This window comes from Colletotrichum phormii (assembly GCF_030913505.1).
Source record: "Colletotrichum phormii strain CBS 102054 chromosome Unknown BDP81scaffold_2, whole genome shotgun sequence".
In the NCBI taxonomy this organism is placed as follows: Eukaryota; Fungi; Ascomycota; class Sordariomycetes; order Glomerellales; family Glomerellaceae; genus Colletotrichum; species Colletotrichum phormii.
The window spans coordinates 2,989,195-3,014,834 of NW_026851444.1; the positions used below are offsets into that span (position 1 = coordinate 2,989,195).

Sequence of the window (25,640 nt, forward strand, 5' to 3'; positions counted from 1 at the left end):
CGCACGACCGTCCGTACCCACATCGTCCACACGTTGCATATAATCATGTCAAACGGTCCACCCCAGTCCATGCCTCTACAAACCCAAAACCAGAACAAGGTTGATGGGAGTTCCGGTCCCTTCGCCTCAGATACAAACACCCACAATGCAGTCTGCTCTTTCCCTTACGTGTCAAACCCTCAAATTCAGTTCCAAACACACACAATAGCACCTTCGCCGCCCTTGTCCGAATCCTCCTTTCAGCAACTGGAGCCTCCCTCGAGTCAGAGACCCGGCCCCAGTCCACTTGCCGCCAGCAATTCACTCCGAATCCAGACGTCAGACTTTCATCCCAACCTCCCCACACGAACCGACATTCACTCAAACGACGCCCTTTCGACCCCGCGCCGCCCAAGCAACGCCCTCCAGCATAAAACCTCGTCCTCAAATCTCAAACCGATGTCCCGTACCCCGAGCTTCAAAGCCGCCATCGCCAACAGCCTGGGTCCCGCCTCGGCTACAAGCTCGTGCATGCCCAGTCCGATTCTCTCGGCTATGAGCGACGTCACCCCGCTGCCTTCACCTTTGTTATCTGGAGACTCACCCGGCCCCTGGAGACGTCTTGGTATGCGCCCGCCTTCGAGGGATCAAATGCAAAACCCAGCCCCAGATTCCGTCCTAGTCTCGTCTACCGGCGAATCAATAGCGGCTGCCTTGGCCAACGCCTCGAAACGTAAAGTCTATGCTGGCCTGGTGGCCGAGGGCTCTGACGGCGCGGGTGCAAAGGGGCCAGTGAATGGTAAGGCCGAACACGCGCGGAATCGAAGCATCAGCGAGTACATCCCCGACCCAAACTACGTTCCCAAGCGACACATTACCGTCTCGGGCTCCCACACGAAGCCGACAAACGGACCCGACTCTGGCCTTGAGCCGCACATGCGCCGGGAGGCCAATCTTGCAGAATCAAGAGGCCTGACACCGGCGATTGTACAACCACCAACCCCGCCACCTAGCGAATCATCAAGAGACTCGACCGAAATGGCGATCGGCAAACCGAAACCCGCGATACCCGAGTACTTCGAAGCCTACGGCCGCGACCGAAAGAAGAGAAGATGGAGGGCAATCAAGACTCTGGGTCAGGGAACGTTCAGTCGAGTGATGCTGGCAACGAGCCGAATGGACGACGGAAGCGAACTACTACGAGCCGACAACAGCCTCACCCCGATATCCAAAATGTCGCCGTCGTTTAGGAAGACTCTTGTTGCAGTGAAGGTCTGCGAACACGGCCCTCGAGGAGGAGCGAGCGAGGAGAGGATTGAAATGTCACTCAAGCGCGAACTCGAGATCATGCAGACCATCAGTCACCCTTCCCTGGTACACCTAAAGGCGTGGAACATTGAGCCAAGCCGGGCCATCTTGGTCCTCAGCCACTGCCCTGGGGGCGATCTGTTCGATGTGGCTACAGGCCATCGCCAACTTCTCAAGCCAGCCTTATTGCGAAGGATGTTTGCTGAGTTGGTGGGCGCTGTGCGGTACCTGCATGAGCGCAGGATCGTCCACAGGGATATCAAGCTCGAGAGTGGGTATTCCTCTTGGTAATGAAGAGCCACAGCTTGCTGACTACTCACAGACGTACTCGTGAACTTGACGGCACCCGAGCTCGCGGACCCTTCGATTGACTGGACGACTTACCCGCACTCAGTTATTACCCTGACCGATCTCGGTCTTTCCCGCCGCATTACCGACGACGAGAAGCTCGAGACAAGATGTGGCTCAGAGGATTATGCCGCCCCCGAGGTTATCATGGGACTTCCCTACGACGGCCGCGCCACTGACGCGTGGTCTCTGGGTGTCTTGCTCTACGCCCTTCTTGAGGCTCGCCTGCCATTCGACCCTTATCCCAACACGATGGACGGCCACCGCATGCGCAGCCGCACCAGTCACCGCATAGCACGCGCGGAGTGGCGCTGGATTGACTATGCTGGCCAGGATGGCGACCACGAAGGCGACGAAGCCAAATTCAAGGAGCGCGGTCTACTCGGCGCCATGGAAATCACCGAAGGCCTGTTGCAGCGCGCAAGGAGCCGATGGGTACTGGAGAAGGTGGCAGACAATGAATGGGTCAAGGGAGCGATCCAGGTCAACGGTGGTGTGCGCTTCCGCGAAGAGGTACTGGGCGCAGAGGTTTAATGATATTAGAGAGGCGTTCTCTCCGTGATACCCCCCTTTGGCAATAACGATGGGACACAGGGAAAGGAAATGGGTTTGGTTACGGTATTTGGTGCCTGGTTGTATGAGTAGGTCGGGACGGACGGACGGACGGTTGGTTGCTGGACGGACGGTGGGCATACGCGATAACCTGGCATGCACATGATGACTTGCTTCTTGGTTGTTGGGTACTACCCATCCATTGGTTTCCCCTTTTCTTTATTATGTTCAAGGCGAGCATTTTGCACTCGCAAGTAGGGTTAGGAGGGGGGCATGAAGCTTCACCCCCGGCTCGAGGACGTTTGACGTCCTGGCTTACTCAGTTACGTTTTAGATTTGAGCTCATGAACTGAACAAAGAAATCATTTTAGAGGCGAATGGCAGTTTCTTTCTTTCTATGGGGATAGCGTCGGTGTTTGTATATATCATGGGGAACCAATTCTTCTTGGACTTCGTACTTTTTTTTTTTCTACTTGTATACCTACTTTTAACAGACTCGGCTGTGTTTTGCACCACAGCCATGCTCAACTTTTGCTTTTGGGACACGATGCTGTCTTTTTCTCATTTAGCTTGGGTTTACTTCATACTTCTTTACCTGGCTTGAGGGGTTTGAGCCTCGATGTTAGCAATACCAGAAATAACAAATACCCCGTTCATGGAGACGATGCTATGAGTTTAGCCGCGATGGTATTTGTAAGGCTTGCTTGCTTATCCTGGCTGTTCCTGACAAAAAGGTGGCGCTCTCGGACTCTCTGGAGGGGTGTTCTGGAAGGGTGTCGAGGGTCCATGTCAAAGGAGATCCGTGTTGGGCGCGGCGTGGGAAGACGGGTCTAGTCGTGTGTATGGCTGGCAATTTGGCGGGGATCAGGGGACGATAGGGTCCTCTGACGTGCCATACCTTTACCTTACTTACAGGATCATTCCTAAAGGCAGGAAACGGGTTCTCGAAGGGGGAGTACGGCGGGCACGTGGGAAAACTGGGAAGGGGGGGGTGGAGGGGTCCTTTTTTCTTTCGTTGTACGTAAATCGGTTGCGATACTCCGAGTTATTTCTTTGTTGGGGGTTATTTCACGGTCTTTGGAGTTGAGGGTTGTCTTTGTGACGCGGCGCAGAGTGTGAAACATGCGGGCGTTGATGGGGTGATTTGGGGAGTTGAGTTGTTGATCGGGGACACCGGTGTGGCTTGGGGCGGCTAGAAGATGACCGTTTTTGATTGAATGTTTCTATTCTTGAATTTTGCGTCTGTTTAGCTGCGGACGCTTGGGCAATCGTTGGAACTTTGTTCAGGCCCTTCTGCTGGACGGCGGAAACGGATCGGGGGTGATGGTGTTTGGTGGCGAGAATCTCGGCGCGGAGGGACCGGGATGCGATTGTGGTCGGGGCGGGTGGTTGCGGGGTCCGGGGAGGTGGGGCCCGGAGGGGTCGGAGGGGTTGGCATGGGTTGGCATGGGTGTTGAGATGTGCCGGCGGGATGGTGGTGACAATGCAGGGAGTGGAGATTGTTGAGGTCATCCAGGATATCCGCGAGGGTTTTGAGCAACGGTTATTTCTTTTTGACTTGTAAGATGAGTTTTCAGAAGCCTTTTGTTTTGGAATGCGGTTGAGTGGTTCATGTTTTAAGGTACTAATGTTGGTCGTGAGAGCCGCTGCGGCTTCCACCTCCGAGGGGCTGATATGGTTTCATTGAGGCGTGGCATGTACCTTACCTTATAAAAAGAGCCGGTTTTCGATGGCTTGATGTTTCCGGGAGCACACCAGTAAGCCAGGAAGTTCGTCCTCTTGAACCAGTGGGTTCCCAATGGGTTTGGGTAGTAACTTCAGAGAAAGGTTCTGCAAGTTCATGTCCTATAGACTAAGGTAGCTGGAACTAGTGACATCTGGAGCACTACTTTTTAAAATAGACTTTTCACGAGCATAGGTCATAGGACTTAGGTACGTTGTAGACCTCAGCTAAGGTGAAGTGGCAGTGGAGAAACGCAGACTTAGGATGCTGTAGGGCAAGACGCAACAAACAAAACCCAAGCGCAAGACGCGAGGTATTATTATCCCGATATTAGGCAAGGTCTCTCATCTATCTCGTATTCACAATAAATATACAATAGACGGGAAAGCGTACCTAGTGACGGGTAAAGCTTTGGGATATGATTTAGAATAGGACGAGATATGCTACTGGCTGGGAGCCCTAGGTGTTTAGTACCTACGGCTGGCTACCTGGTGGTTTGAGAGAATGATGGCAACCTTGCGATGGCGTCCTTTAACCTGTGGAAACACAGACTTGGTCGAGCGAAGACGTAAGTGCTCTCGCCTTGGGGTTTTATAGAGGCTTGCCGCATCGGCGCTCTTTCCGGCTGGGCAGGTTCGGAGTGTGCCTGCCTTCCGAAAATTTCTTTTATCCCCGTGTGGAATTCTGAAATTGAAGAAAAGACAGAACAGCTTAAGATTCTATAAAGATGTGATACCGCGACCATCAGGCTTGAGACCGGCAGTTGTTCTTATTGCTGTGGTTGTTGTTGTTGTTGTTGTTGTTGTTGTTGTTGTTGTTGTTGTTGTTGTTGTTGTTGTTGTTGTTGTCCATGGTGAGTATGGGTCTAAGCAGAGTGAGAAGAGGATGAAGATGGCCGGTGATTGAGGAGCCAGAGCAGTCAATTTCTTTAGGAACTCGGGAACGGATGTGCGGTAGATACCTTATCATTAAAAACCTCCCCTTATTAACTATCGTCGTCAGCCCTCTGCTACGTATTGAGCTCGAATATACAAAGACGCGTGAAAGGTAGTGGTGCAGCGGGGGAATCCTGTTTATGTAGCATGATGTTGAATTCCTAGATCCTTTGTACTTTTCTTAGAGGTTCCTTTGAAGGCTCACTTTGGGACCCTGGTTCTTCTCGCCTCAATCTCGGTCCCTTCTTGACAAGACCGAAGCGTGTATGTGCTTGTTTATGTAAGTTCCGGGGCCTTGCCTTTAACCCCACCGGTCTCCTATCATGCCCGATGCAGCACTACTGAAAGCTCAGGGCAGCTTGTCTATATTTTAGGTTGGTTGCAGGACTATAGCACTCGCAGTAGAACGGTGGGCTGAAGAGTGCACTGTGTCACTTCCTGAAGAGATGTATGAGTTCACTCGTATCTTATCATAGATAAGTACGCAATACTGAGGCAGGATCAAGGACATGAACTTGCACAGTGAAGTTGAATATTCCCCTCCGTGCGATCTTCCTCCATTGCTGATACCATCCGCGGCCTAAAGGGTCCCAAGGATGATTCGTCTGATTACCTCAAGCAAGTACCTTACCTTCAAACGCCGCAAACCTCTTTCCTTTTCCGTATCCACGCGAGTGCCCTCGCTTAAGCCAATTACCACATTACCCTGACCCCTTTTCCCAACATCACATGAGGAGTCCATATCCATCGTGACGAAGCTTCAAGTCGGAAGGACGCTAGAATACTACATCGTTCCCTGGCCAGAGAACGTCGTACCCTGCTCCTTCATCCAAGTTGATCGGCCCGCCCATCACCGCCAAGTTGGCAGAATCAGAAAAGTTCATGTCTGCCGGCCCGATGTACTGCCCCAGGTCATCTAGATCTCGCCATGAGAAACCTCTGACGAGAAGGTCAGGCTGATGCGGAAAGGCAGCCATGTTAGAGTGCGCGTGGCCGTGTGACATCCCGAAGCCTTGGTGATGATGCTCGGCATGTCCGCCGCCAAGACCTCCGTAGCCATTGTTATTGGCGTTGGCTGAACTCGGCACAGTTGGTACATGCACTGATACGGACCCGGGACCTGCTCCGTTGTGGAGGCCGAACGCCGGGCACGGCACGCCGCCGTTGGTGGCATCGACTGCGTGACCGTCCGGACCTGAGATGCTTACATTGGACTGTCGGGTAGGTTGATTCCGTTGCTGTTGTTCCTCTGGTTTACTCCTCCAAAGAAGGGATAAGAGCCGTGCATAGCGCTGGCCTAGGCTGTGTGGACTCAGGGACGAGCGTTGGAGGGCTTCGATTGTGACGTTTATGGAGCGGCGGACGCTTTCTGAGGCTTCGCTACCAAGGGCACCCGCAAGACGAGCCTGTTTGGGGTAGTTAGCAAGATGTGTGAGGGGATAGAGGGAATGTCATTGAGTGAGATCGTCGTACCTTGAACAGAAACACGGCCGCGTAGATGACGTAGAGGTAGTATTTGAGCGGCATATACCTCAACCCGGTAGCCGGATCTACAGAAGAGTTGAGGATGTTGAGCAGCGAGTTTGCGGCGTCCATGGATTCGTATATGAAGCGGGCGTCGGGCGTGCTGGCGAGGTCTGCGAAGAGGGGGCTAATTGTTGCCGTTGGCGGCGGCGGTGGCGGGTGCCTTGCTGGCGCGTGCGAACCTGTCGTTGTCTCGTGTCCGTTGTGCTGCCGAGTCTGGTATTTTGAGAACTTTTTCTGTTGGCTCTGTTGGTATTGTTGGTTTTGCTGGATGTGTTGTTGCCGTTGTTGGCGGGCTTTGGTTATTGCGCGGTTGATTGTTGCTTGGAAGGCGAAGGCGTTGATGTAGAGACGGAGGAATTCGTAGGAGAGGTTGAGACCTGCTTTTATCAATGGGGTGACTGGAAGTTGAGTGGTCAGTTGAGCTTGTGGATGGAGCGTGAGTCCAAAGGTGCGTTTGCGAGAGACTTACAGTTGAGACTTCCCCAGACGATCTTCCATTTCCGAAGTACTGCGAATGAGTCGTCCTATTGTTGTAAGCCGATGAAGGTCAAGAGAGTTGACACCCGAAAGAGATGAACTACGACTTCTCCGAGTGGAGAGACAAACGGAGGACTCGACTTACTATGTACCTCACGTACTCCCCACCGAGGTACAGCTGAGCTCTATGACTTGACGATGAGTATAGTATGTCATGAGCGTTGCTGAAGAGCTGTATCAACTCGAGCTGAGCCTGAAACAGCTGCCCGAGGTTATCAGTGCCGGCTTCCTGTATCCTCAGGGACGGGAAGTCCGCAGAGCGTGGTATCGTAGATGGCCCCGGTCCGCGGGACCAGAAGCCCTTGCCCACGCGGATCGATACTTCTCTGTCGCTCATATAGCAGGCTAAGAACCAAACGCGAAAACGTCAGCACGACCCGGTTATGACTTGTCTACAAGGAAAGGCTTACCAGCCCAAACCAACCTCTTCCTCCGAAAGGTTTCCGATGACGGGCTGGTCTTATCCGACAGCAACCCCGTCTGCTCTAAACTCTGCAGGTACCCTAACCGTATCGCGACGCCAATCTGCATCCACGCGCCCTCGTCTTCCTCGCCGCGCCCAATGGTCGGCTTCTCCTGCAGTCTCTGCGGCGCCCACTGCGCGAGGATTAGTAGTGCTTCGACGGCGCCGACGGCGGTGGACCCCTTGTAGATGAGTTTGGAGATGAGGGTCTCCATGTAGCGGGAGCAGGCCTCGTGGACGCGGGACATGGAGGGCTCGTCTTTGGAGGCTACCGTGAAGATTGCGGTGACGAGGTGGGGTTCCGAGTCGATGAGGGAGGAGACTGTGGCGGGGGTGTGGGTGAGGATGCATTTGTCTGCTACGGGGAAGAAGGGGTGGAAGTGGTCGATGTATCTGGATGTGATTAGCCCTACTTCGAAGGTACCCTGGAGGGGATCTCGTGAGTGAGAGGTGACCTACAGTGTGAGCAGACGTGAAGCGACAGGTAGACTTAGCACTCCATCTGAGATGGGCGGGTAATGAGTTGCCGCAGGTGTAGATGGCTTGCGTGACCTTTTCCTGGGACTGCACTTATCCCGGCCTGTAGCATCGCTCACAGACAAATGTCGCATATCGTCACGCCGTTCCTCCCCATCGAGATCAGCAACCTGCGCCAGGAGGTTCAGCGCGTCGGAAGGGTTCAACAAGTCGCTTGAGGTGATGTGGCCCTCGATATCGCCGGAGCTCTTAAGGGACCGTGTCGACCGACCGCCGGGGCTATCCGGCTGAGAAGTGGAGCCGGGCCAACTCGCCGGCCTTCCTGCCGGGCCGTCGTCGTCCTCTTCGGGGGAGCACGACCAGTGCTCGTCACCGTCGTTGTGATGCCGAGAATCCCCCGGGCTGGTGGAGCGGTGGTGGTGCATATGCTGGTCTTCTCGGAGGTTCGTCGCCGAGGAAGTGCCGACGTCACCACCTCCGGGTCCCGAGTCGTAGGCCGCCGGCCCTGTGACGGCATCCGAGTGCTGTTGTTGTTGCTGTTGCGGGAAGGCTGCGGTATCGCCCTCACTCTGTGGTAAGCGGACAAACTTGCGGGGACGTCGACCTCCTCTTCTCGACGTTGCTAAGACGCACTCTTTTTGTTCTCTTACACAGCGACGGCAGGGTGGTATGCCTGGGTTACCACCGTAATCTCTACACAAGGGGGTAACGATGTGGTGTTAGTCAAAGATGAGCTGGGCCTTGGCAGGCGTTTCTCATGAGTTTCCAACCAATCACTCAAGTCTTTACCCGATTCCCGGCCTGTATGCCGTGGGGTTTTGGTGTACATGTGTATTCATAGGTACAACTCATGTGAGAAGGGGTTATTGGTAAAGAAGTTGCTCACAAGTCACATCTCGTCTTCCTGAGCCGGCAGGAGACGCAAGCTCGCGATACCCGCCTCTCTTTTCCAGTAGCCGTGACCGCGTGAGGCAGGCGGTGGTGCTGCGGGGGACTGACCATCGTCGTAGAAGGCCGGCGGTCGGTGACGGGGGCGACGGCAGCGGTGTCCACAGACATGGTGTTGCGATTATTACGTCGGCGACTCGGTGTGCTCGGTTTCTCTTCGTCGGCCCAAGCGTGTGGGCGTGAGGGGGGCGGCGGCGGCAGCGGCAGCGCGCGGTGAATGTCGGGCCAACGCGGCGGTTGGTGATGGACCGATGGTGTTTGGACTGAGTGGAGCACAACTGAGGGGGGACTCTGGGGACTCTGGAGGCGTGAGAGCCCGGATGCAAAGGGGGTAAAGAGAGCATCGGCACGGCAATCCAGCGCTAGTCGTCCGTCATTCACGGAAGTACGGCAATGTGGCGGGTTGTTTCGGCGATAGTTGGGGGGGGGTTTTAATGTTTTTTGTCTAGCGGTGGTATTGTCGGCGTAAAATCGATGCATGACGCACCTTTTGGTGGTGAAGGTTTACGCGCTCCCTGTTTTGCGACCACAGAGACTTCACAATGTATACTTTTTAGGAGTAGGGTATAACTCGCAGGTATTACCGATCGAGAGCTAGCTCGTCCCAAATTCCCCTCTTCCCTTGAAGTTTAAGTTTACGGCGGCGCGACAAGAAAAAAACGGTAAGGAGTACTTGACAGCAATCTGTAATCTGTACTATCCGTACTAGTTAGTATCGTAGTAGCTGCTTAGGATTCTGGACCCTGTTGAACTCTCTACAAGGTTGGTCTCAACATCCATGTCCAATCGCGTGGAGATCACCAAGAACATGAAAGCTCCCGCTCGTCATCTGCGACGAAGCAGAAAAGATTACATTTTCCTTTCCACAAAGTAACATTTCATTCGGCGAATAATCTCTAATTCACCTTGGTGGGTAGAAAAGGTCTCGGAGTCTCCTCCTCTAGTTCGGCACTCATTTCAACCCGCCGGCGAGGACCAGCTCTTGGCCAGTAAGGTAGCCAGTCTTGACAAACCTGGGGGCGGACGGCGATCATGGGTCAGCAAATTGTAAAAAAAGAGCACCACAATAGTTCCCGCCGGTCAGTTCGGTAACTTACATTACGACAACGTTTGACACTTCCTCGGGAGCGCCTAATCTGTGGACCGGGACGCTGGCGGCAATGGCCAGCCCCGGATCTGTGGACCTCAACTCTTCAAGGTCATCTTTACTATCCCAGGTTCTATAGGGCGCTCATGTCAGTTAAAGTCAAGTCGGGACTATACCATGACGGGTTTCTGCTGCTCACGTTGATTTCGGAGTGGCAATCATGCCAGTGGCCCCAATCATGGCGGGCAGAACCTGAAAAGCAATGTCAGCACAGCTCAAACAGCAGACTACACTCCACGAGGCCCTCGGCCCGAAAACTAGAGAAATTTTGAGGCTTACAATATTCACAGTAACACCCTCCGGTGCCAAGAACGTGGCCAAATTAAGACCCATTGAGCTGCGGCTTAGAGTTAGACAAGCTTCGGCCGCCATCTCTCGGTCTCGCCGTAAACGAAAACCCCTCCCAAAACCGGGACATCCCGCCGGGAAAGTGATTAAGATAGATATGCGAGTATGCCAAGTGCGGATAGACATAGCTCAAAAGGAAGAAAGGAAGAAAACACCTAGAAAACTCACCAAAGAGCACCCTTGGTAGCGGCATAGTGGCACCCGTTGATTCCCCCACCGCGGCTCGCGATGCTGCCCACGAGAACGACACGGCCCCACCCCTGGGCGCGCATGCCGGGCAAGCAGGCCTTTGTCACGACGAACTGGCTGCGGGCGTTGACTTCCATCATCTCGTCCCAGTCATCCTCGCCAATGTCCGCCGGGTCACGGATCCGGCGACCGAGCCCGGCATTGGCGACGAGCACCGAGACGGCCTTGTGCTTCTGTGCGACCTCGCCGTTGGCGAATATGCTGGGCACCAGATTCCGGGTCGATTCTCTGGAGGAGAGGTCGGCCTGGAAGGGGACGAAGAGCTGTGATGGATACTTATCACGCAGCTCTTGTGCTAGAGCATCTGCTTTGGCCTGTTGTGAAGTGTTAATATACCGAAGAGATTAGGCCCGTGGTTCGAGGGTGGCTCGACGGGCCGCAGCCCCGTACGGTTCCCCGTGCCCCCCCCTATCTGTCATCGGTGATGCCGTACCTGGCTTGATGAATAGTGTAATGCGACATCGCAGCCCTCTGCGGCAAGAGCATGGGCTACAGATGAGCCTATGCCACCACTGATCGTCGGTGAAGATGATCTGGTCAGCGGGAACATACGATGACAGCCTCACTAGGGGTCAAGGTGGGATGGCCACTTACCTCGCCCCTGTTACTAGAGCTAGGCGGCTTTGGGTGGTGTTGTCCGTGCTTCTAATGCTGTACTGGACCATCTTGACAGTTGGACCCTTGCAGACCTGCGGACGGTTCGTAACTTCGTATGCACCTTGGTGACTGATGATAGGTAGGCAACAAAGCACGGGCTATTCCTGTTTAAAAGGTACTCGTCGGCTCGTGTTTGGACTGGGATATCTGGTGTATTCCCTAGGTACAGAGGTAGATATCCGAAGGTTTAGATGAGTTGGTTCATAAAGTCGATTGAGAGGGCTCTCAGTGAGGGGTTGGGGGAAGGCGGCGGATCGAAGGCCGAGCTTGAATAGCCGAGAAGTTCAATTGCCGCCGCTATCGGTGGCAGTTAACTGGAGCATAAATCGCGGAGACACAACATGGCGCACCATCGTGTGTATTTCTCTCGCGTAAATCGCATGGCAAAGGCGCCCTTTTCTAGTACGGATACGGGACACTATTTGGTGGCTACTGCAAGGTAATTGAGAGCATCGGCAAACGAACAGTGAACAGCTGACCTAGATCTCGTGTTGTCAATTGCCGACTCTCAATTCTTTGAGCATTGGCGATTGCCGACTTTCAAGTCGTGACGCGGATGATAGGTCAATATGAAGCCACAATGCGTACCAAAAAGTCCAAACTTTCAGTAGCCGACGCGTCTCACCAGCAGAAACTCTGCCAGCATCGGGTATTCAGGAAGCAAACACCTCATGCTTGCGTGTCAACATCTGAATAGCCGTCCGATGAAGCCAGTTGCCAGAAAAAAGTTTGACGCGATTGGTCTCAAGATGGCTGACGGCTCAGACGGACGGCATTGGACTTCTCCTCCTTCCCGCAGTGAAACCCCAAACCCCCCGCAGATTTGCTTTACCCCGTGTCGTGTGGATTCCCGGGGAAGTGGTTCTAAACACGTCGATCTTGATACTTGGCGTACGATCACGAACTGTCTGATTGTTTTGTCAAATTGTGTCCATGTCTTTATAAACGTTCGCAAAGGACGTTCGGACGACAACTTTCGCGGGGAAGCAGGTGCCTCTTGTGCTCATCGCACGTTCTTGTTGGAAAAGCAGATTATCTTCTAGGCTACACATCTCTTCAGACTTCACATTGACAAAACTCCCTCCACACACAAGATGGGCGAACTTCGAGGGCAGCGGCTAGTCTTGGCCGTCAGCGTTCTCACATCGTTGGGTTTCATGCTTATTGGCTATGACAATGGCCTTATGGGAGGCCTGGGTAGGTCGTCTCTACAACGAGTTGCCAAGAGTTGGACCACTTTCTAACAGTTCTCTTTAGTCAATGCACCGGCATTCAACTCGACGTTCGACTCTCCGGATCCGACCATGACAGGCCTCATTGTGGCAATCTACGAAGGCAAGTCGAGTTGATGACAGGACTTGAAGTCTATAAGTGTGGTCAGCTGACCCTGGTATCTCTACCTTAGTTGGATGTTTCTTTGGATGTGTAGCCACGGCGATATTCGGCGAGAAGTATGGCCGCCGAAGAACCATCGGAACTGGTTGCTCTATCATGGTCGTCGGCGCTGTCATTCAGGCCGCTTCGTATGGACGCGCCCAGATGATTGTCGGGCGAATTGTCTCGGGTATCGGGATGGGCATCGTCAACTCCACCGTTCCCGTTCTACAGGCTGAGTTCAGCCCCAAGGCAAGCCGAGGCATTTGTAAGTTGGATACCACCGGTGCAATTGAAGTTTCCAAGAGTCTCGACCGATCTTGGAGTCTGGAAATTGCGTAGACATTCGCTGACGCCAAGAATTACAGACGCCTGCGCACAGCTATCTACCCTGAACTTTGGAATCTTCCTCATCTACTGGATCGACTACGCTTTCTCGTCACACATTGAAAGCTACGCCTGGAGAGTCCCGGTTGCTATGCAGTGCATATGCATCTTGCCAATGTTCATCATCCTGCAGCTCATCCCAGAGACCCCTCGATGGCTCGCATCACACAATCGGCAAGATGAATGCCTGGCCGTCCTGAAGCGCCTCAAGTGCGATGAGGATGAGGACACAATTTATGCTCTCCACAACTCGATCACGCAGACGGTATCGTACGAGGCCGAGAATAGCGCGAGTTCGTGGCGAGATCTCTTGGTGCAAGATCGTATTCAGAGCCAAAGAAGATTCCTCATTGCGTGTTTCTTACAAGGCGCACAACAGCTCGGGGGAATCAATGCTATCATCTGTGAGTTGTATTCTTAACCAGAATCGTTTCTTTCTCTTTGGATCAAGGTGTGCTAACGGCTGTCCCTGCTCAAGACTACAGCGGTACCTTATTTGAGAAGAGTATCGGCTTCGATAGTCACATGTCGAGTCTCATGTCTGGCTTCCTGCAGACTTGGTTCTTCGTCGCCTCCTTTATTCCCTGGTTCTTGATCGACCGCGTGGGCAGGCGACCCTTGGTAAATACCCATCCCGTTTCATCTCCCCAAAGCTTGGTGGAAAAAAGTCAAATTAACGAGGTGTAACAGCTCTTGTCCATGATTAGCGTCATGGCAGCCGTCATGGCAGTCCAAGCAGCTCTCATCTACCAGGTCCAGAACTCTACCGCCATTGCCAAATCAGCCGGCATTGGTGCTGCAGCGATGCTGTTCGTATTCCAGGGCGCCTTCACGATTGGCTTCCAGGCAACTGTCTGGGTTTATCCGTAAGTTTCTTCTGGTTCCTCTGCCCTTCGTGTGGAGTCCTTGCGCTGACTGCCGTGCTCGCACAGCTCCGAGATTTTGCCTCTGCGTATTCGGCAGCTGGGCTCGTCTATTTCCAGTGCAACCAACTGGATTTTCAACTACGTGAGTTATCTCCAGATGAAATGATGTACTTCGGCAGCTGCTGATCGATTCAATATGTAGATGGTTGTTCAAATCACTCCAATCTCCATCTCGACTATTGGATGGCGGACTTACATCATCTTTGCGGTCTTGAACGCCGCATGGGTGCCCGTCATCTACCTCTTCTTCCCTGAGACCAAAGGACTGGAGCTGGAAGATGTCGATCGCCTCTTTGCTGGCGATGACTTTGAGAATACGAACCATGACACAGATAGCAAGCATGAAGTCTGGGATATCGAAGAAGTCAGGGCTTAGTTGTGGTTGCTGCTGGGCCAAGACTCAAAGCACAGATTGGAAGCCATTGTGGCAAAAGAGGGGCATTGAATTTGGATACCCTGAATGATGCTGATTGGAGATTATTGGCGTAAGTATGGACAAATTATACAAATCCATGTTCTGCGGCATCATACCTGCCTGTGTTAGCAGTTTTATTGCAGTTGGACTAGCGTGGATAAGACCATTCGATTTCATAAGGCGGACTAAACACCAAATGCAACTCTGTGATTCAGCTAGCGAGAATACATCACTGTGAATAAACTTGGAATCAAGCAAGGTCTTCGAGTACTGAGAAATCCAATTGACCTGAAAACCTCGAGATACTCTTTGATTTCACTTCATGAAAGACACAAACTTCCCACGACTTCGACTCCCAACTTGCTGACGGTGATTGGACTGCAACTAGCGTGGTAATACTCTACAGCAGCCAGACGGTCTCCGGGGAAAATGACATAGAAGATCACAATTAGAAGCTGTATCCTCTCATTGCTGTGTGAAAGTCGACCCGTGACTATGCACGTGAGGGAGACGCAGCTCTCGAAGCATTTGCCGAACGTACGCCGAATACTGGCCACAGACCCACGAACTCTATCCTGTGACAGGAACAGGTGCATCGTGCCCGCAATCGTGCCCCGCATCCGTGCGACCTGGAGACATAAAACCGCCCCAACTGATACTCTTCGACCGCCGTCCAACCGTTGAACGTCGAAGCCAATGATTCTCGCAGTACTTCTCGAAGAACCTTCTTGGAAAGAAAATACGACTCTGACTGTCTCAATCAGCTAACCAAACCTCGTTTGTAGCCCTCACAATGGCCAACTTTGTTGTCTACGACGACCGAGTCAAGACGCTGTTCGGCTCCGCACCGTCGCTTGAGCTGTTGCACGAGAACCAGGACTACCCTTTCGCTCACGAGGCCGGAGTCTTCATCGAGCGCAACAACACGCTCTTCATCACTAGCAATCAATACAATGACCATGCGGCCGGCGGTCGCAAAATTCAGATTAACCGCGTCATGCTACCGTCCGACGGGAGTTCCAAGACGAAGTGTGAGGAGATCAACCCCGCCATCATAACCATGGCCAACGGAGGCGTCAACTACCTCGACGGAATCGTCTTCTGCGCCCAGGGCACGCACTCCGCGCCTGGAGGCCTGGTTTTCATGGAAGCGGAACCGCCTTACCAGACGCGGATGATGGTCAACTCGTTCCACGGTCGGGAGTTCAACTCTGTCAACGACGTTGTGGGGCACAGTGACGGCTCTCTGTGGTTCACCGACCCGATCTATGGATACGAGCAGGGTATCCGGCCGAAGCCGAAACTTCCCAACCAAGTTTACAGATACGATCCCATCCGTGGCTCTATTAGGGCCATGGCTGATGGCTTTGGCCGGCCGAATGGCATCTGCTTCAGCCCCGACGAGAAGACTGTGTACATCACAGACACCGACTGGATTCATGGCGACGGTTCGACTGATCTTACACGAGCGTCAACAATGTGAGTTCTTATGGCGCGGCTTGATAAGCTAGGTTTCGCCACCTGTATAAGGGCAAGTGAACTGACGATGGGTAGCTACGCATTCGATGTGGTCCCTTACTCAGGGGAACCGTTCCTGACAAATAGACGTCTCTTTGCCATGGCTGACACCGGCATCCCGGATGGAATCAATTGCGACGTGCATGGGAACGTGTACAGCGGCTGCGGTGACGGGGTCAACATTTGGTCTGCAGGGGGCGTTTTGCTAGGAAAGATTCTTGTTCAGGGTGGTGCTGCCAACTTCTGCTTCGGTCGCAATGGAGAGATCTTCATCTTGAATGAGAACCGATTATGGAGAGCCAAGTTGGCAGATGACACCAAGGGGGCTTTGTTGTGTATCTAAGCATAAGTACATGTAAGCATGAGACTGATTTCTGAGAAGCTGCTCTATGTCGAACGACATTTGCGAAGTGCTTGGTAAACTCAAGCCTCAGTCCATGTATACAACATGACCGTCACTATCAAAAAGTGGTGACCCCTACTACTTCTTCTGTTCTAACAGCCATTGGACACCCTTGATTGTGTCTTCCACGAATGTCTTGCTCTTCTCCAGGAGTGGCCAATTGGTCCAAAAGTAATGAGGAAGTCCAGTGTAGATATCAAGCTTCGTCTTGATACCAGCTTCTTCTCTCAGCACCCGCTCATAAATGAGGCCCTCGTCTCGGAAAGGATCCAACCCAGCCAGCTGGAAGTATGCGGGTGGCAATCCCCTGTGACCTTGACCGATCTTTCCATAGTGGAACGGAATGAATAGAGGACTCTCCAGGTCGGGCTGAATAATAGCACGCAGTGCAGCTTCCCCATCGCCGACGGTGGTGCCAATGACCGGGTCTTTGCACGGCGTGACGGCGGGGTGGCTAAGATACTCGGGACGGTATTGCTCAGGCAAGGATTCGGGGGGCGCGAGGCACATGATGGCTGGGACGCATAGATATTGCCCAGTGAGCGGCGGGGAGAGACTGTTATCGCGGGCAAGGTGGGCGAGGACGGCTGTGATATTACCGCCGGCAGAGCCGCCGCCAATAATGAAGCCTTGAGATGGGTGTGCGCCTAGTTCGGTTGCGTTCCTAGCTACCTGTTGCATCATCCTTGGTCAGTCACGGTTAAGTCGTGGAGACGGCACAAGTCAGTTACCCATTGCAAAGCATCCCAGCTGTCGTTGACGCCAGCCGGGAAGGGAAACTCAGGAGCGAGCCTGCTTTACGTCAATGTTGTTACCAAGCCCGAACCTGGAGTCATGAGCTTACCGATACTCGATGTTGACGCAGACTGCACCGAGATCCCTACTGAACAGGCGACAGTTGACCTCTTCATCAGAAAGATCACCCATGCACCATCCACCCTCATGATACATGACAATGAGCGGGCTGCCTTCAGACGGGGTCTTTTCAGGTGTGTAGATCCGAACAGTGATTGCATGGCCGTCTCTAATGGTGACTTTGCAGTCTTCCTCGCGGACCCGGTCCGGGATGGGGCCGGGGAGGTAGCGCAGGTGATGGGACTCACGCAACCGCGCCGCTCGGTGTTCTCTCATAGCGAAGAAGTCATTTCGTCCAAAGTAAGGGTCTCCGCGCTGTGGGTCCCGGAGAGGTCGGGTGGCGAGTTCCTGGAGGAGGAGAGGTGTTGTCAGCTTCTAGACAAGGTGGGAGAGGTCAATGGGGTTCGAGGTGAACCTACGGCTTCGATTAGAGGGTCGACAATGCCGTAGGCGAGGAGTTCTTCACGAGTTCGCGGTGCCATTTTCTCTAGCCTTATTGAAGTCAGTCCAAGCCAAGTTTCTCAATGCGTCTTCAGATGAACTTTTGTGTGATTGTGCGGGGGTGTAAGCTGACGGGACCTGTTGGAGACGTTGGAAAATTCAACGCTAATGATTGGAAGGATCTCAGATTATCTAATCAGTATTCAGATCGAAACTCAATAACTACGATAAATTATTTGGGGCATTTGCATCGAAGTACGGATGAAAAGATCTTAGTTGATATAAGTATATCCGCCGTGGCTTGTTGGAAATTACTTAGAATGCGGTCCGAATTCCACGTAGTACAGTCGGACAGAAAGCGTCGTGGGTGCCTGACCAAGCCTACACCAAGTTGCTTCAGAGACATGAAGCGATGGAGGAAAGTACACACAGAGGGAAATGTGTGAGATAGAACGCATTTGAATCTAGTTTCTTTGAAGGTACGATTCATCGATCCAGACTGGAGCAACCAGGATAAAACCTGGAACTGCTTTGTCTCAACAACCTGGAATCCACGACAATAACTGGCGCATCAAAATATTTACAACATGTTGGAAAGAATAGCGGGCGTCTGCTGGTGTTATGTTTCAGAATCGGGAAGACGCCCGACACTATTGGTCATAGCGAATGGCATTGTTACTGAATTCTCGGCCCCCAACGCTTCTGAGCGAGGGTTTCAGAGACAAGGGGCTTGGAATCACCAAGGAAACGGCCGAAGACAACATTGACCGAGGTGACCACACCGATTAATTGGCTGACATACGACAAGGCGACCGGTTGCCTTGCCAAGCCCTAGAGGAAAGAAACCCAGAGTTCACATGGGCGCGTCACCGCGCACGCGTGATGTACTAGATACCCTTGCTAGAAGAGTAGGCAGCCTACACACCTGTCCTTTGAAGCCAATAGAAGGAAGAGCCGCTAGGGCAGCAGAAATCTAGTTCTATGCCTTGCTGCACTTTGCCGCCGTGAGGAACGTCATTTCCGATGAACTCAAAAGCTGGGAAAATGTGGGACGTGTGTAAGAGTCTCTGGAAAGCCAGCGTCGAAGTGGTTGTTATCGTGGAACTCAATTCTCATGTCAAGAAATTTGAAGCTTGTAGTAGACTTCAATTATTGTTTCGTAAACTGGTTGTAGTTTCGGAAGTTTTGAACACTGCGTCCGCCAGTGCGGCCGTGATCTCAGTGGCATGTCCTTTCCTCAAATGTCCCAACTACCCCTGTTACCACTTAGAGATACTGACATGTAGTAATAGATGACTCATTAGGGGGTCCGTTGTATTAGCACGGCAAATCTACATGTATCAACGGCCCCTCAGTGAGGTCCGTCGGAAGCATGTTGGGGCTACTGGCTGAAGGGGACCCTGTCCACGATGCGACGTGTCTCCTGCATCCTACCACACCTTCACGAAGGAACGGCTAGGCAGAGACTTTGATCGCTCTGCATTGCACGATGCGGTCAAGACGAAAGCTGATCAAATGAACAGAATTTACTCAAGAATCAGAAGAACATACTGACACTAGGGCTTTGAAAATGCCGACACCAGGGCTTTGGATGTCGTTGTTATCGTGAATTACTACATACTAGTCTTCAAATCACGGTTTGATGCGCTAGAGATCCAACCATACTGTCACGGTTTCCTATGGAATTTTTAGAGTCAACTGAGAAGTTAGAAAACTGCGCCTCGCACTCGTTTGTCTTCTGCTTCATATTTTCTACCCATCTTCATCCTGTGGTTCACGAGTAATTAATAGGATACGCCGACCTCGCGACTTACACATCCGCAACTCTTCATTGTGCTTCTCAGATCTTTCAACACGCCCCGTGTAGGTAAACAGCGTCAAACTCTAGCCTTGCTCAGGTACAGGCGAATTGTGAGTGATCGACTTCGATCAACAACTTCCCATGACCCTGGAACCGAACTTGTTTCAAATATTGAGCCGGAAAAGCTAATTGTGAAATAGGCTATCAATACTTCATCAACTATGAAGCAATCCCTTCCAGCCCCGGCTGAGGACACGCGAAACGATGCCGACTTGAGTAGACCCCAACACGAAATGAACCCTCAACCGACTCAAAGGATAGAGCGGTAAGCCCCATTGCCCTTCCATCTCCAGTGATTTCTTCTCAGCTGAATCTCTCACTTCAGACCCTCCGAATCTTCACCACGACAGGCCTCAAGTACAGTTGCCGCAGAACGCGGTTCGTCCCCATCGACTAAAGCCTCGCACGAAGAGAGAAGCACAACCGCAGGAACCGAGCAACACGAAGGCTCGAAAGACTCAAAGGATCCAAAGAAGGAACATACTCCTGATGATAGTAGCTCTCCCCAGACCCAGGGGCAGTTGTTGACTCAAATCGGCGGCCACTTTGACGAAAATACAAAACCGAGCCAGGATGATTTGGAATTGTCGTTGTCGGCCGAGTAAAGTTTCACGACAGTACGGCGCCTCAATTTCGCAGACACACGTTCAACAGAAAAAAATATACAGTCCAGATATCAGCCATAAAACAATTGCTATCCAAAATCAAAACGGTTGACTATCCACCTCACCGTCGTGGGTCTACCGTTGTCGACGGCTGTCGCGGCTCACGAGTCAGACCGGGATCCATTCTGTACGAAATCCACACTTTGATGGAGTCTTTCTGCGCTCTACGTCATCAGATGACATCATGCCGTCGCAGAACCGTTGGACGAAAGTTTTCGGTCCTTTTCGCGGCCTGCCGTTGGTCATCTCGAAGAGAATCAATGGGCGGGCCGATAGAGTGTATCTTTCGAGGTCTGCCCCTCCAACCCCTCCATGTGGGCAATATCGGAAAGAAGCGTAGAGAGGAATGCCATTTCAAAGCCTCATGTTGTAGACACCTGTCAAGTTCCAGATCAAGAGAGAAGATGCCATTGATACCAGATAATTGAATACAGTTTCGTAGAAGTTATCAGGAACATCCTTGAGGTTTCCTGTCCACGCCTTGCTGTCATTGGCAACGAGGCTTGCGATAAGACACGTTTGACAGGGAAGTGAATGCAGTGCCGTATTCCTGAAACCTGTCTGCGCTCTTTTTTTTAGGAACCCACTTACCCCTCCATCCATGATCCGCCCAGGGACCGTGGCGTTGTTCCTGAAGATGACCCCCCACCTTTCACAAGCTCGCCGATCATTGAAAATCTGTCACCAACATTAACAATGTTTCTTTCTTTTCTCTCTTCACTCTATTCTCTCCTTCATCTTTTCTTACCTGGAATCGCCATTCCATACCCTTCAAGATGCCTCAAGTAAGTAAAGATCTCAGCTTCAATGGGTAAACCTCATGAGCGACCTCAAGATTAATCCATCTAATCGCTCCCATTACAGATCAAGTGCCTCCTCTTCGACTGCGACAACACGCTCGTTCTCTCCGAGAACGCAGCGTTTGAGGCCTGCGCTCAGCTCGCCAACCAGATCCTCGAGAAGTTCGGCTTCGAGAAGCGCTATGGCGGCACCGAGCTCATGCACCAGTTCGTCGGTCAGAACTTCCGGAGTATGATGACCGGCCTCTGCGCCCGTCACGGCTTCACCATTCCCGCCGACGAGTTCGACCACTGGGTCGCCAAGGAGCTCGACACCACCATCGCGAACCTCCGCGCAAAGGCCGAGCCCTGCGAGAACGTCATCGAGGTCCTCGAGAAGCTCCAAAAGGGCAAGAAGTACCACATGGCCATTGTCTCCTCCTCCGCCATGCCCCGTGTCGTCGCTTCCATCGAGAAGACCAACATGGACCAGTTCTTCGACAAGCCCGACGTCGGCATCTTCTCCGCTGCCAGCAGCATCGACCCCCCCATCTCCAAGCCCAACCCGGCCATCTACCTCCACGCCTGCGAGAAGCTTGGCTACAAGCCCAGCGAGTGCATTGCCATTGAAGACAGCAGAAGCGGTGCCACCGCTGCCAAGAGCGCCGGCATTCCCCTTTTGGGATACGTTGGACCCTACTACGAGGAGGGCCAGGAGAAGCTGGACTCCATGATCAAGCTCTTCAGCGAGGAGCTTGGCGCTTTTGACGTTATGCACAACTGGAAAGACTTTGAGAGCATCTTGGCCAAGTACGAGAGCTCATAGATACCCGAATACTGTTTAGAATTTTGAAATTTCGAATGAATGAAAGCGCGGCATAGGCTGGAAGTTGCGTGAATGGCATTTCACACATAGACTCAGAGCTTGACAAGATAGAGACGAATAGAACGAAATCCTCGTAGTGCTGCTCGGTCTCGAGGACCACAGTCATAGTTAGTGCTTTGTAAGGTACACCCAACATGAAACTCGCATAACCATAATCTAAGAAATTGAAAATTGTCTCGTACTCAAGGAAGTCTCAAAATATCATGTAGTGCTTTGTGTTGGATTCACTCCTAGGCCATGCTGGTTGATGGGGTTTCTATCACAGCATCCATTCATGAATAAAAACCAATCAAAGTCTTTGAGTCTCTATTGCTACCTCTAGAGCCAGGAAAAAGAAATCCGTCAAGCCTCTGTCGTGACAGTGGTAGTCACGAGGATTGTGACAATCAGTGTCTGCCCTGGGTCAATGACCTGAGCGGGCGCAAGAGTCACCACAGAAGCAGACACTGGAGCAAGACTCTCCTCTGTTAGGATATTGGTGACGGAGTCTATGTCTCGACAACAGCAAGCCGCTGTCAGTGACTCTCTGTCATTCTTATCATCCTTCAGAGCCAAGCCACCCACAACGGCAGACACCACACCGGTCATGGAGGATATGAGAGTCAGCACTAGCGCCACGAGACCGACCCAGTACAGTGTCCAATTGCGGTATCGCCGATGGTCACGCAAGAATTGCCCAAGAGTTCGCGGAGAATAGTTCAGAAATTCTTTTTCCAATTCCAGCAGCCGTGGGAGCCAATAGTTGTAGTCGGCAGCGCGTCTTGAACCAACCGGCATTTGCCCAGCATGAGGGTCGATTCCGCTCAAAGACTTGGACTTGCTCGGCAAGCTGCGTTGAAACTTTTTACGATAACTCTTGAACCAGTCTATGCTGTCCAAATCGTTCAGTGGTAGGAGCAGAGACAAGGTTTGCATTGTCTCGTTGATGAATTTGGGGTGGTCAAAGTAAACCCTAGGCTCTTAATCAATATGTACTGAACTATTCTTGATTGATCGACGGATGAGTACTGAAGCTACCAACCCACCCAATGAATCGTTCCATGCCTGAAGCTTCTGCAGTGTAGAAACGTGAAAGAAAACATGGAGAGTAAGTCGGGTTTCTCTCTTCTTATGGCGTCGCACTAACAAGTGTTCAAAGATGTTGTCGGTAGGCTGTATGATAAAGTCGCCGAACTTCTGAAAGTCACGTAGTGTAAACGTGTTTTTGGAAAACTTTGTCAGGTGGTGGAAACTCCGGGTCTTTATGACCGGGTAAAATGGAACGGAAGGCATCGGCTATCGTTTTGCGCTCATCTCTCCAGGCGAAGCCGCGTTCACCTGGCGGCCGGCTCTCGCCGGCTGCGTTGAAACGACGCATCAACCAGACTTCGATGGCAAAATCGACGGAATTGTACACATGTTCTATCTAAAGAAAACGGTTGAGTTCGATCATTTAACGACGAGGACTTGGTTCAACCATCTGTATCGGACTTTAACAAAAAGACATACTGGTACAGCTGGCGGCGCATTGTTATTTGACGGCGGAACCCATCGTTGACGTAGATTCACAACCAAGCGGCCTAATTCTTCCCGGTTCTCATTACGATTCTGCTTTACCACTTCGACAAGGTCCAGCAAGTGGCGGAAGGTACGGATGATATGTTGGCCCTCAGAGAACACATATAGTTTTCTCTCTAACGCCAACACGTAACTGTCCAGTTCATAATCTGGTCTGATGACAAGTCAGCTCATTTCAAATGAGAAAAATATTCTCTTGGATATGCAACCCTTGATGTTCCGAGTAATTGACTTGCCATACTCCCGCTGCTAGATCCTTGGCCAGGTCATCCGAAATACGGGCACGGTAGAGCCTGCAGTCGATACGATCATCTCGATCAGTTCTATTCATTTGGAGAAGAAATCTTACAAGAAATCAAGCGACGCAGAGTTCTTCGCCTGTGAAGACTGAGCTCTTTCGTGCTCAAATTTCGTCTAAAGGTACAATGCTGTCTTATAATAGTCAGGTGCACTGCGGAATAATAGAGATGTGCTGCGCATGTCACGCAAGGGCCGAAAGCGTCTGTCGATGAGATTTGTCTGATGCACTACTAATGCAAGTATGTACTAAGGCCGCATAAATATTGAAAATGACTGCTTACATCCTGTGACTTTCTAGTCACCGAACAAATGGCCAACCAATCCTCAATCAAAATGATCGAGCTGACGCATTATCATGCATATGTGTTGGAAGCAGTGGTAGCCTGCCTCCCTCTCTTTGAGGCGACTTGGGAGGCTTCATTAACAATTGGCCTAGGCAGAAGCACAAAACACTAGTCCAAGATACCAAGTGTAAAGGAAGAGGTGGCAGAACCAATATTTCTCCGTAAATGAAAGCTGGGAGGGATGTGTGTGGCCCGCTGATGCCTTTCTATTGGTCGCCTGCTCTCACCGGATATGTGATTGTTGTCAAGTTGGGATGTTGACACAGGGTGGAAGCTCTTAGAGGCCAACTGCAGTTAGGGGTAGAATGATGAATTACTGAAGTCTGCTCCTCCCTCGACGTGTACTCCCTGCGCTGTATATATATCTGAGCTGTTCCTTTGTTGCTTGGACTCCTTACTACCTCTTACTAGCCCCTATCCGGGAGGGCTCTGACAATTGTGGTGTGAGGGCAGTGCGGGAATGCATGTCAGCTAGGCAGTTTCTCAGCCACATGTAAGCAGTGGCGCTGGCGATGCAGCGTCCAGAGTGAGGAGTTCCGACGTGACATATACCGGTCACTTCCTCCGACAAGAAAGTGGGTGTCTACACTTTACAGTCGTTGAAATGACATCTACATGAGGCCAGGCTCCGTAAGGCATTCTCCTCGATTACCTAGTACCTATATATTGTGGATGTCCAGTATGAAACTAAACTTCGTTTCTGAGTTTAGAATCATCTCGCCTCACGAAAATTATAGATCAGTACTCCTCAGCAAAAGCAACGTTTACTGAAACCGGGAAGACATCGTGCAATGGGCTTTGGTATTGCACCACGGTTGAAGCAGAATATCGGACTACCGGCAGATCGACGGGGAATCGACAGCCAAGGCGAATACTCTGATATTAAGCAAAGCTTTTTTGTCCAAGCCAGACGAAGAATCACTAGTCTATTTTGTTGCAGATCGAATGACGACGGCAGGGAAGCCTCCGAAAAATTCTCAGCCAATCCTTACACATCACATGATATCAAAGGCGGATACCGACATCACCAACCTCTTGCTACTCCAAGTAACGAGCAGTCGAGGTTGAACGGCGAGACCATATGGCAACTAAGCCCAGGATCAAATATTGAGCAATCGTGGAATCGATTAGAAAAGACGATAGATGCCTTCATCGCAGTTACTCCTGTCGACGAATATCAGTTCACGCCTAGAATTGTGGTCGAACCATGTGAGATTGGACAAGAACGCAAGAAAGCACGACCAACAGTACTCATCAGTTGCTCGTCCCACCCTTATGGAAAGAAAATGGCAGAGACATTGCAACGGAGTGGAGTACTAGAAACTCACTCAGCTACCTTCAGTGTAATGGTTCGGCCTTGATGATTGGGGGAGGCGGGGCGGATACTGGCATGCTGAGGTTAACAATTTGGAAACACAGAGGTTCACTGTAACGTAACTATTGGGTTGGAACGGTTTCTCTGTAACTACTAGGTGATTGGTCTTGAGTTCGAAGGCATCGGGGTTAGGTTTTGCTTTAGTCTGCAAGAGACATCAGGAATGGAATTAGAACCTGCTTGGATATAATTTCCCGCAAATACAACTATCAATAATCAAACGGCTACTACCTTACCAGTCAAATCAAGAAATTTATATCGATTGATTTGCATCGAAATAGGTAATTATACACGAAGGAGTGGGTAAAATGTTGTGTACAGTGAATGAATACGAAGTATCGATGTTGCGGCACTGA

At 51.7% G+C, this 25,640-nt stretch overlaps 9 protein-coding genes across 9 annotated transcripts; 5 read left to right on the forward strand and 4 right to left on the reverse strand.

The window, feature by feature from the left end:
- Positions 1-45: 45 nt before the first annotated feature.
- On the forward strand, positions 46-2,169 carry BDP81DRAFT_389953 (kinase-like domain-containing protein; the record flags this gene model as incomplete). The annotated part of the gene is made up of 2 exons (XM_060587340.1): positions 46-1,558; positions 1,610-2,169. The coding sequence occupies 2 exons, from the start codon at positions 46-48 to the stop codon at positions 2,167-2,169; spliced, it is 2,073 nt and encodes a 690-aa protein (XP_060450991.1).
- Positions 2,170-5,137: 2,968 nt separating this feature from the next.
- On the reverse strand, positions 5,138-8,606 carry BDP81DRAFT_416895 (uncharacterized protein). Its single transcript, XM_060589575.1, has 6 exons — positions 7,832-8,606; positions 7,320-7,765; positions 6,995-7,254; positions 6,842-6,896; positions 6,319-6,770; positions 5,138-6,251 (listed from the first exon to the last, which is right to left on the reverse strand). Exons 1-6 carry the CDS (start codon positions 8,272-8,274, stop codon positions 5,622-5,624), a joined length of 2,286 nt encoding a protein of 761 aa, XP_060450992.1. The 5' UTR covers positions 8,275-8,606; the 3' UTR covers positions 5,138-5,621.
- Positions 8,607-9,749: 1,143 nt separating this feature from the next.
- On the reverse strand, positions 9,750-11,206 carry BDP81DRAFT_308617 (short chain dehydrogenase; the record flags this gene model as incomplete). Its single annotated transcript, XM_060583478.1, has 7 exons — positions 9,750-9,810; positions 9,895-10,017; positions 10,084-10,136; positions 10,224-10,281; positions 10,461-10,855; positions 10,975-11,053; positions 11,136-11,206. The coding sequence occupies 7 exons, from the start codon at positions 11,204-11,206 to the stop codon at positions 9,750-9,752; spliced, it is 840 nt and encodes a 279-aa protein (XP_060450993.1).
- Positions 11,207-11,914: 708 nt separating this feature from the next.
- Positions 11,915-14,641, forward strand: BDP81DRAFT_416900 (general substrate transporter). Its single transcript, XM_060589576.1, has 8 exons — positions 11,915-12,395; positions 12,456-12,533; positions 12,604-12,840; positions 12,941-13,363; positions 13,438-13,580; positions 13,650-13,825; positions 13,892-13,967; positions 14,028-14,641. Exons 1-8 carry the CDS (start codon positions 12,293-12,295, stop codon positions 14,259-14,261), a joined length of 1,470 nt encoding a protein of 489 aa, XP_060450994.1. The 5' UTR covers positions 11,915-12,292; the 3' UTR covers positions 14,262-14,641.
- A 452-nt stretch (positions 14,642-15,093) lies between these two features.
- BDP81DRAFT_308275 (uncharacterized protein) lies at positions 15,094-16,161 on the forward strand (the record flags this gene model as incomplete). The annotated part of the gene is made up of 2 exons (XM_060583441.1): positions 15,094-15,779; positions 15,855-16,161. The coding sequence occupies 2 exons, from the start codon at positions 15,094-15,096 to the stop codon at positions 16,159-16,161; spliced, it is 993 nt and encodes a 330-aa protein (XP_060450995.1).
- Positions 16,162-16,299: 138 nt separating this feature from the next.
- Positions 16,300-17,558, reverse strand: BDP81DRAFT_445648 (Alpha/Beta hydrolase protein; the record flags this gene model as incomplete). Its single annotated transcript, XM_060591979.1, has 4 exons — positions 16,300-16,893; positions 16,953-17,013; positions 17,066-17,424; positions 17,496-17,558. The coding sequence occupies 4 exons, from the start codon at positions 17,556-17,558 to the stop codon at positions 16,300-16,302; spliced, it is 1,077 nt and encodes a 358-aa protein (XP_060450996.1).
- Positions 17,559-20,606: 3,048 nt separating this feature from the next.
- On the forward strand, positions 20,607-21,889 carry BDP81DRAFT_340287 (haloacid dehalogenase-like hydrolase). The gene is made up of 2 exons (XM_060586018.1): positions 20,607-20,828; positions 20,908-21,889. The coding sequence occupies exons 1-2, from the start codon at positions 20,820-20,822 to the stop codon at positions 21,646-21,648; spliced, it is 750 nt and encodes a 249-aa protein (XP_060450997.1). The 5' UTR covers positions 20,607-20,819; the 3' UTR covers positions 21,649-21,889.
- A 48-nt stretch (positions 21,890-21,937) lies between these two features.
- BDP81DRAFT_416906 (uncharacterized protein) lies at positions 21,938-22,895 on the reverse strand. The gene is made up of 2 exons (XM_060589577.1): positions 22,734-22,895; positions 21,938-22,660 (listed from the first exon to the last, which is right to left on the reverse strand). The coding sequence occupies exons 1-2, from the start codon at positions 22,748-22,750 to the stop codon at positions 22,051-22,053; spliced, it is 627 nt and encodes a 208-aa protein (XP_060450998.1). The 5' UTR covers positions 22,751-22,895; the 3' UTR covers positions 21,938-22,050.
- A 1,469-nt stretch (positions 22,896-24,364) lies between these two features.
- Positions 24,365-25,324, forward strand: BDP81DRAFT_91541 (uncharacterized protein). Its single transcript, XM_060596491.1, has 2 exons — positions 24,365-24,539; positions 24,620-25,324. The coding sequence occupies exon 2, from the start codon at positions 24,701-24,703 to the stop codon at positions 25,268-25,270; it is 570 nt and encodes a 189-aa protein (XP_060450999.1). The 5' UTR covers positions 24,365-24,539; positions 24,620-24,700; the 3' UTR covers positions 25,271-25,324.
- The last annotated feature ends 316 nt before the right edge of the window (positions 25,325-25,640 follow it).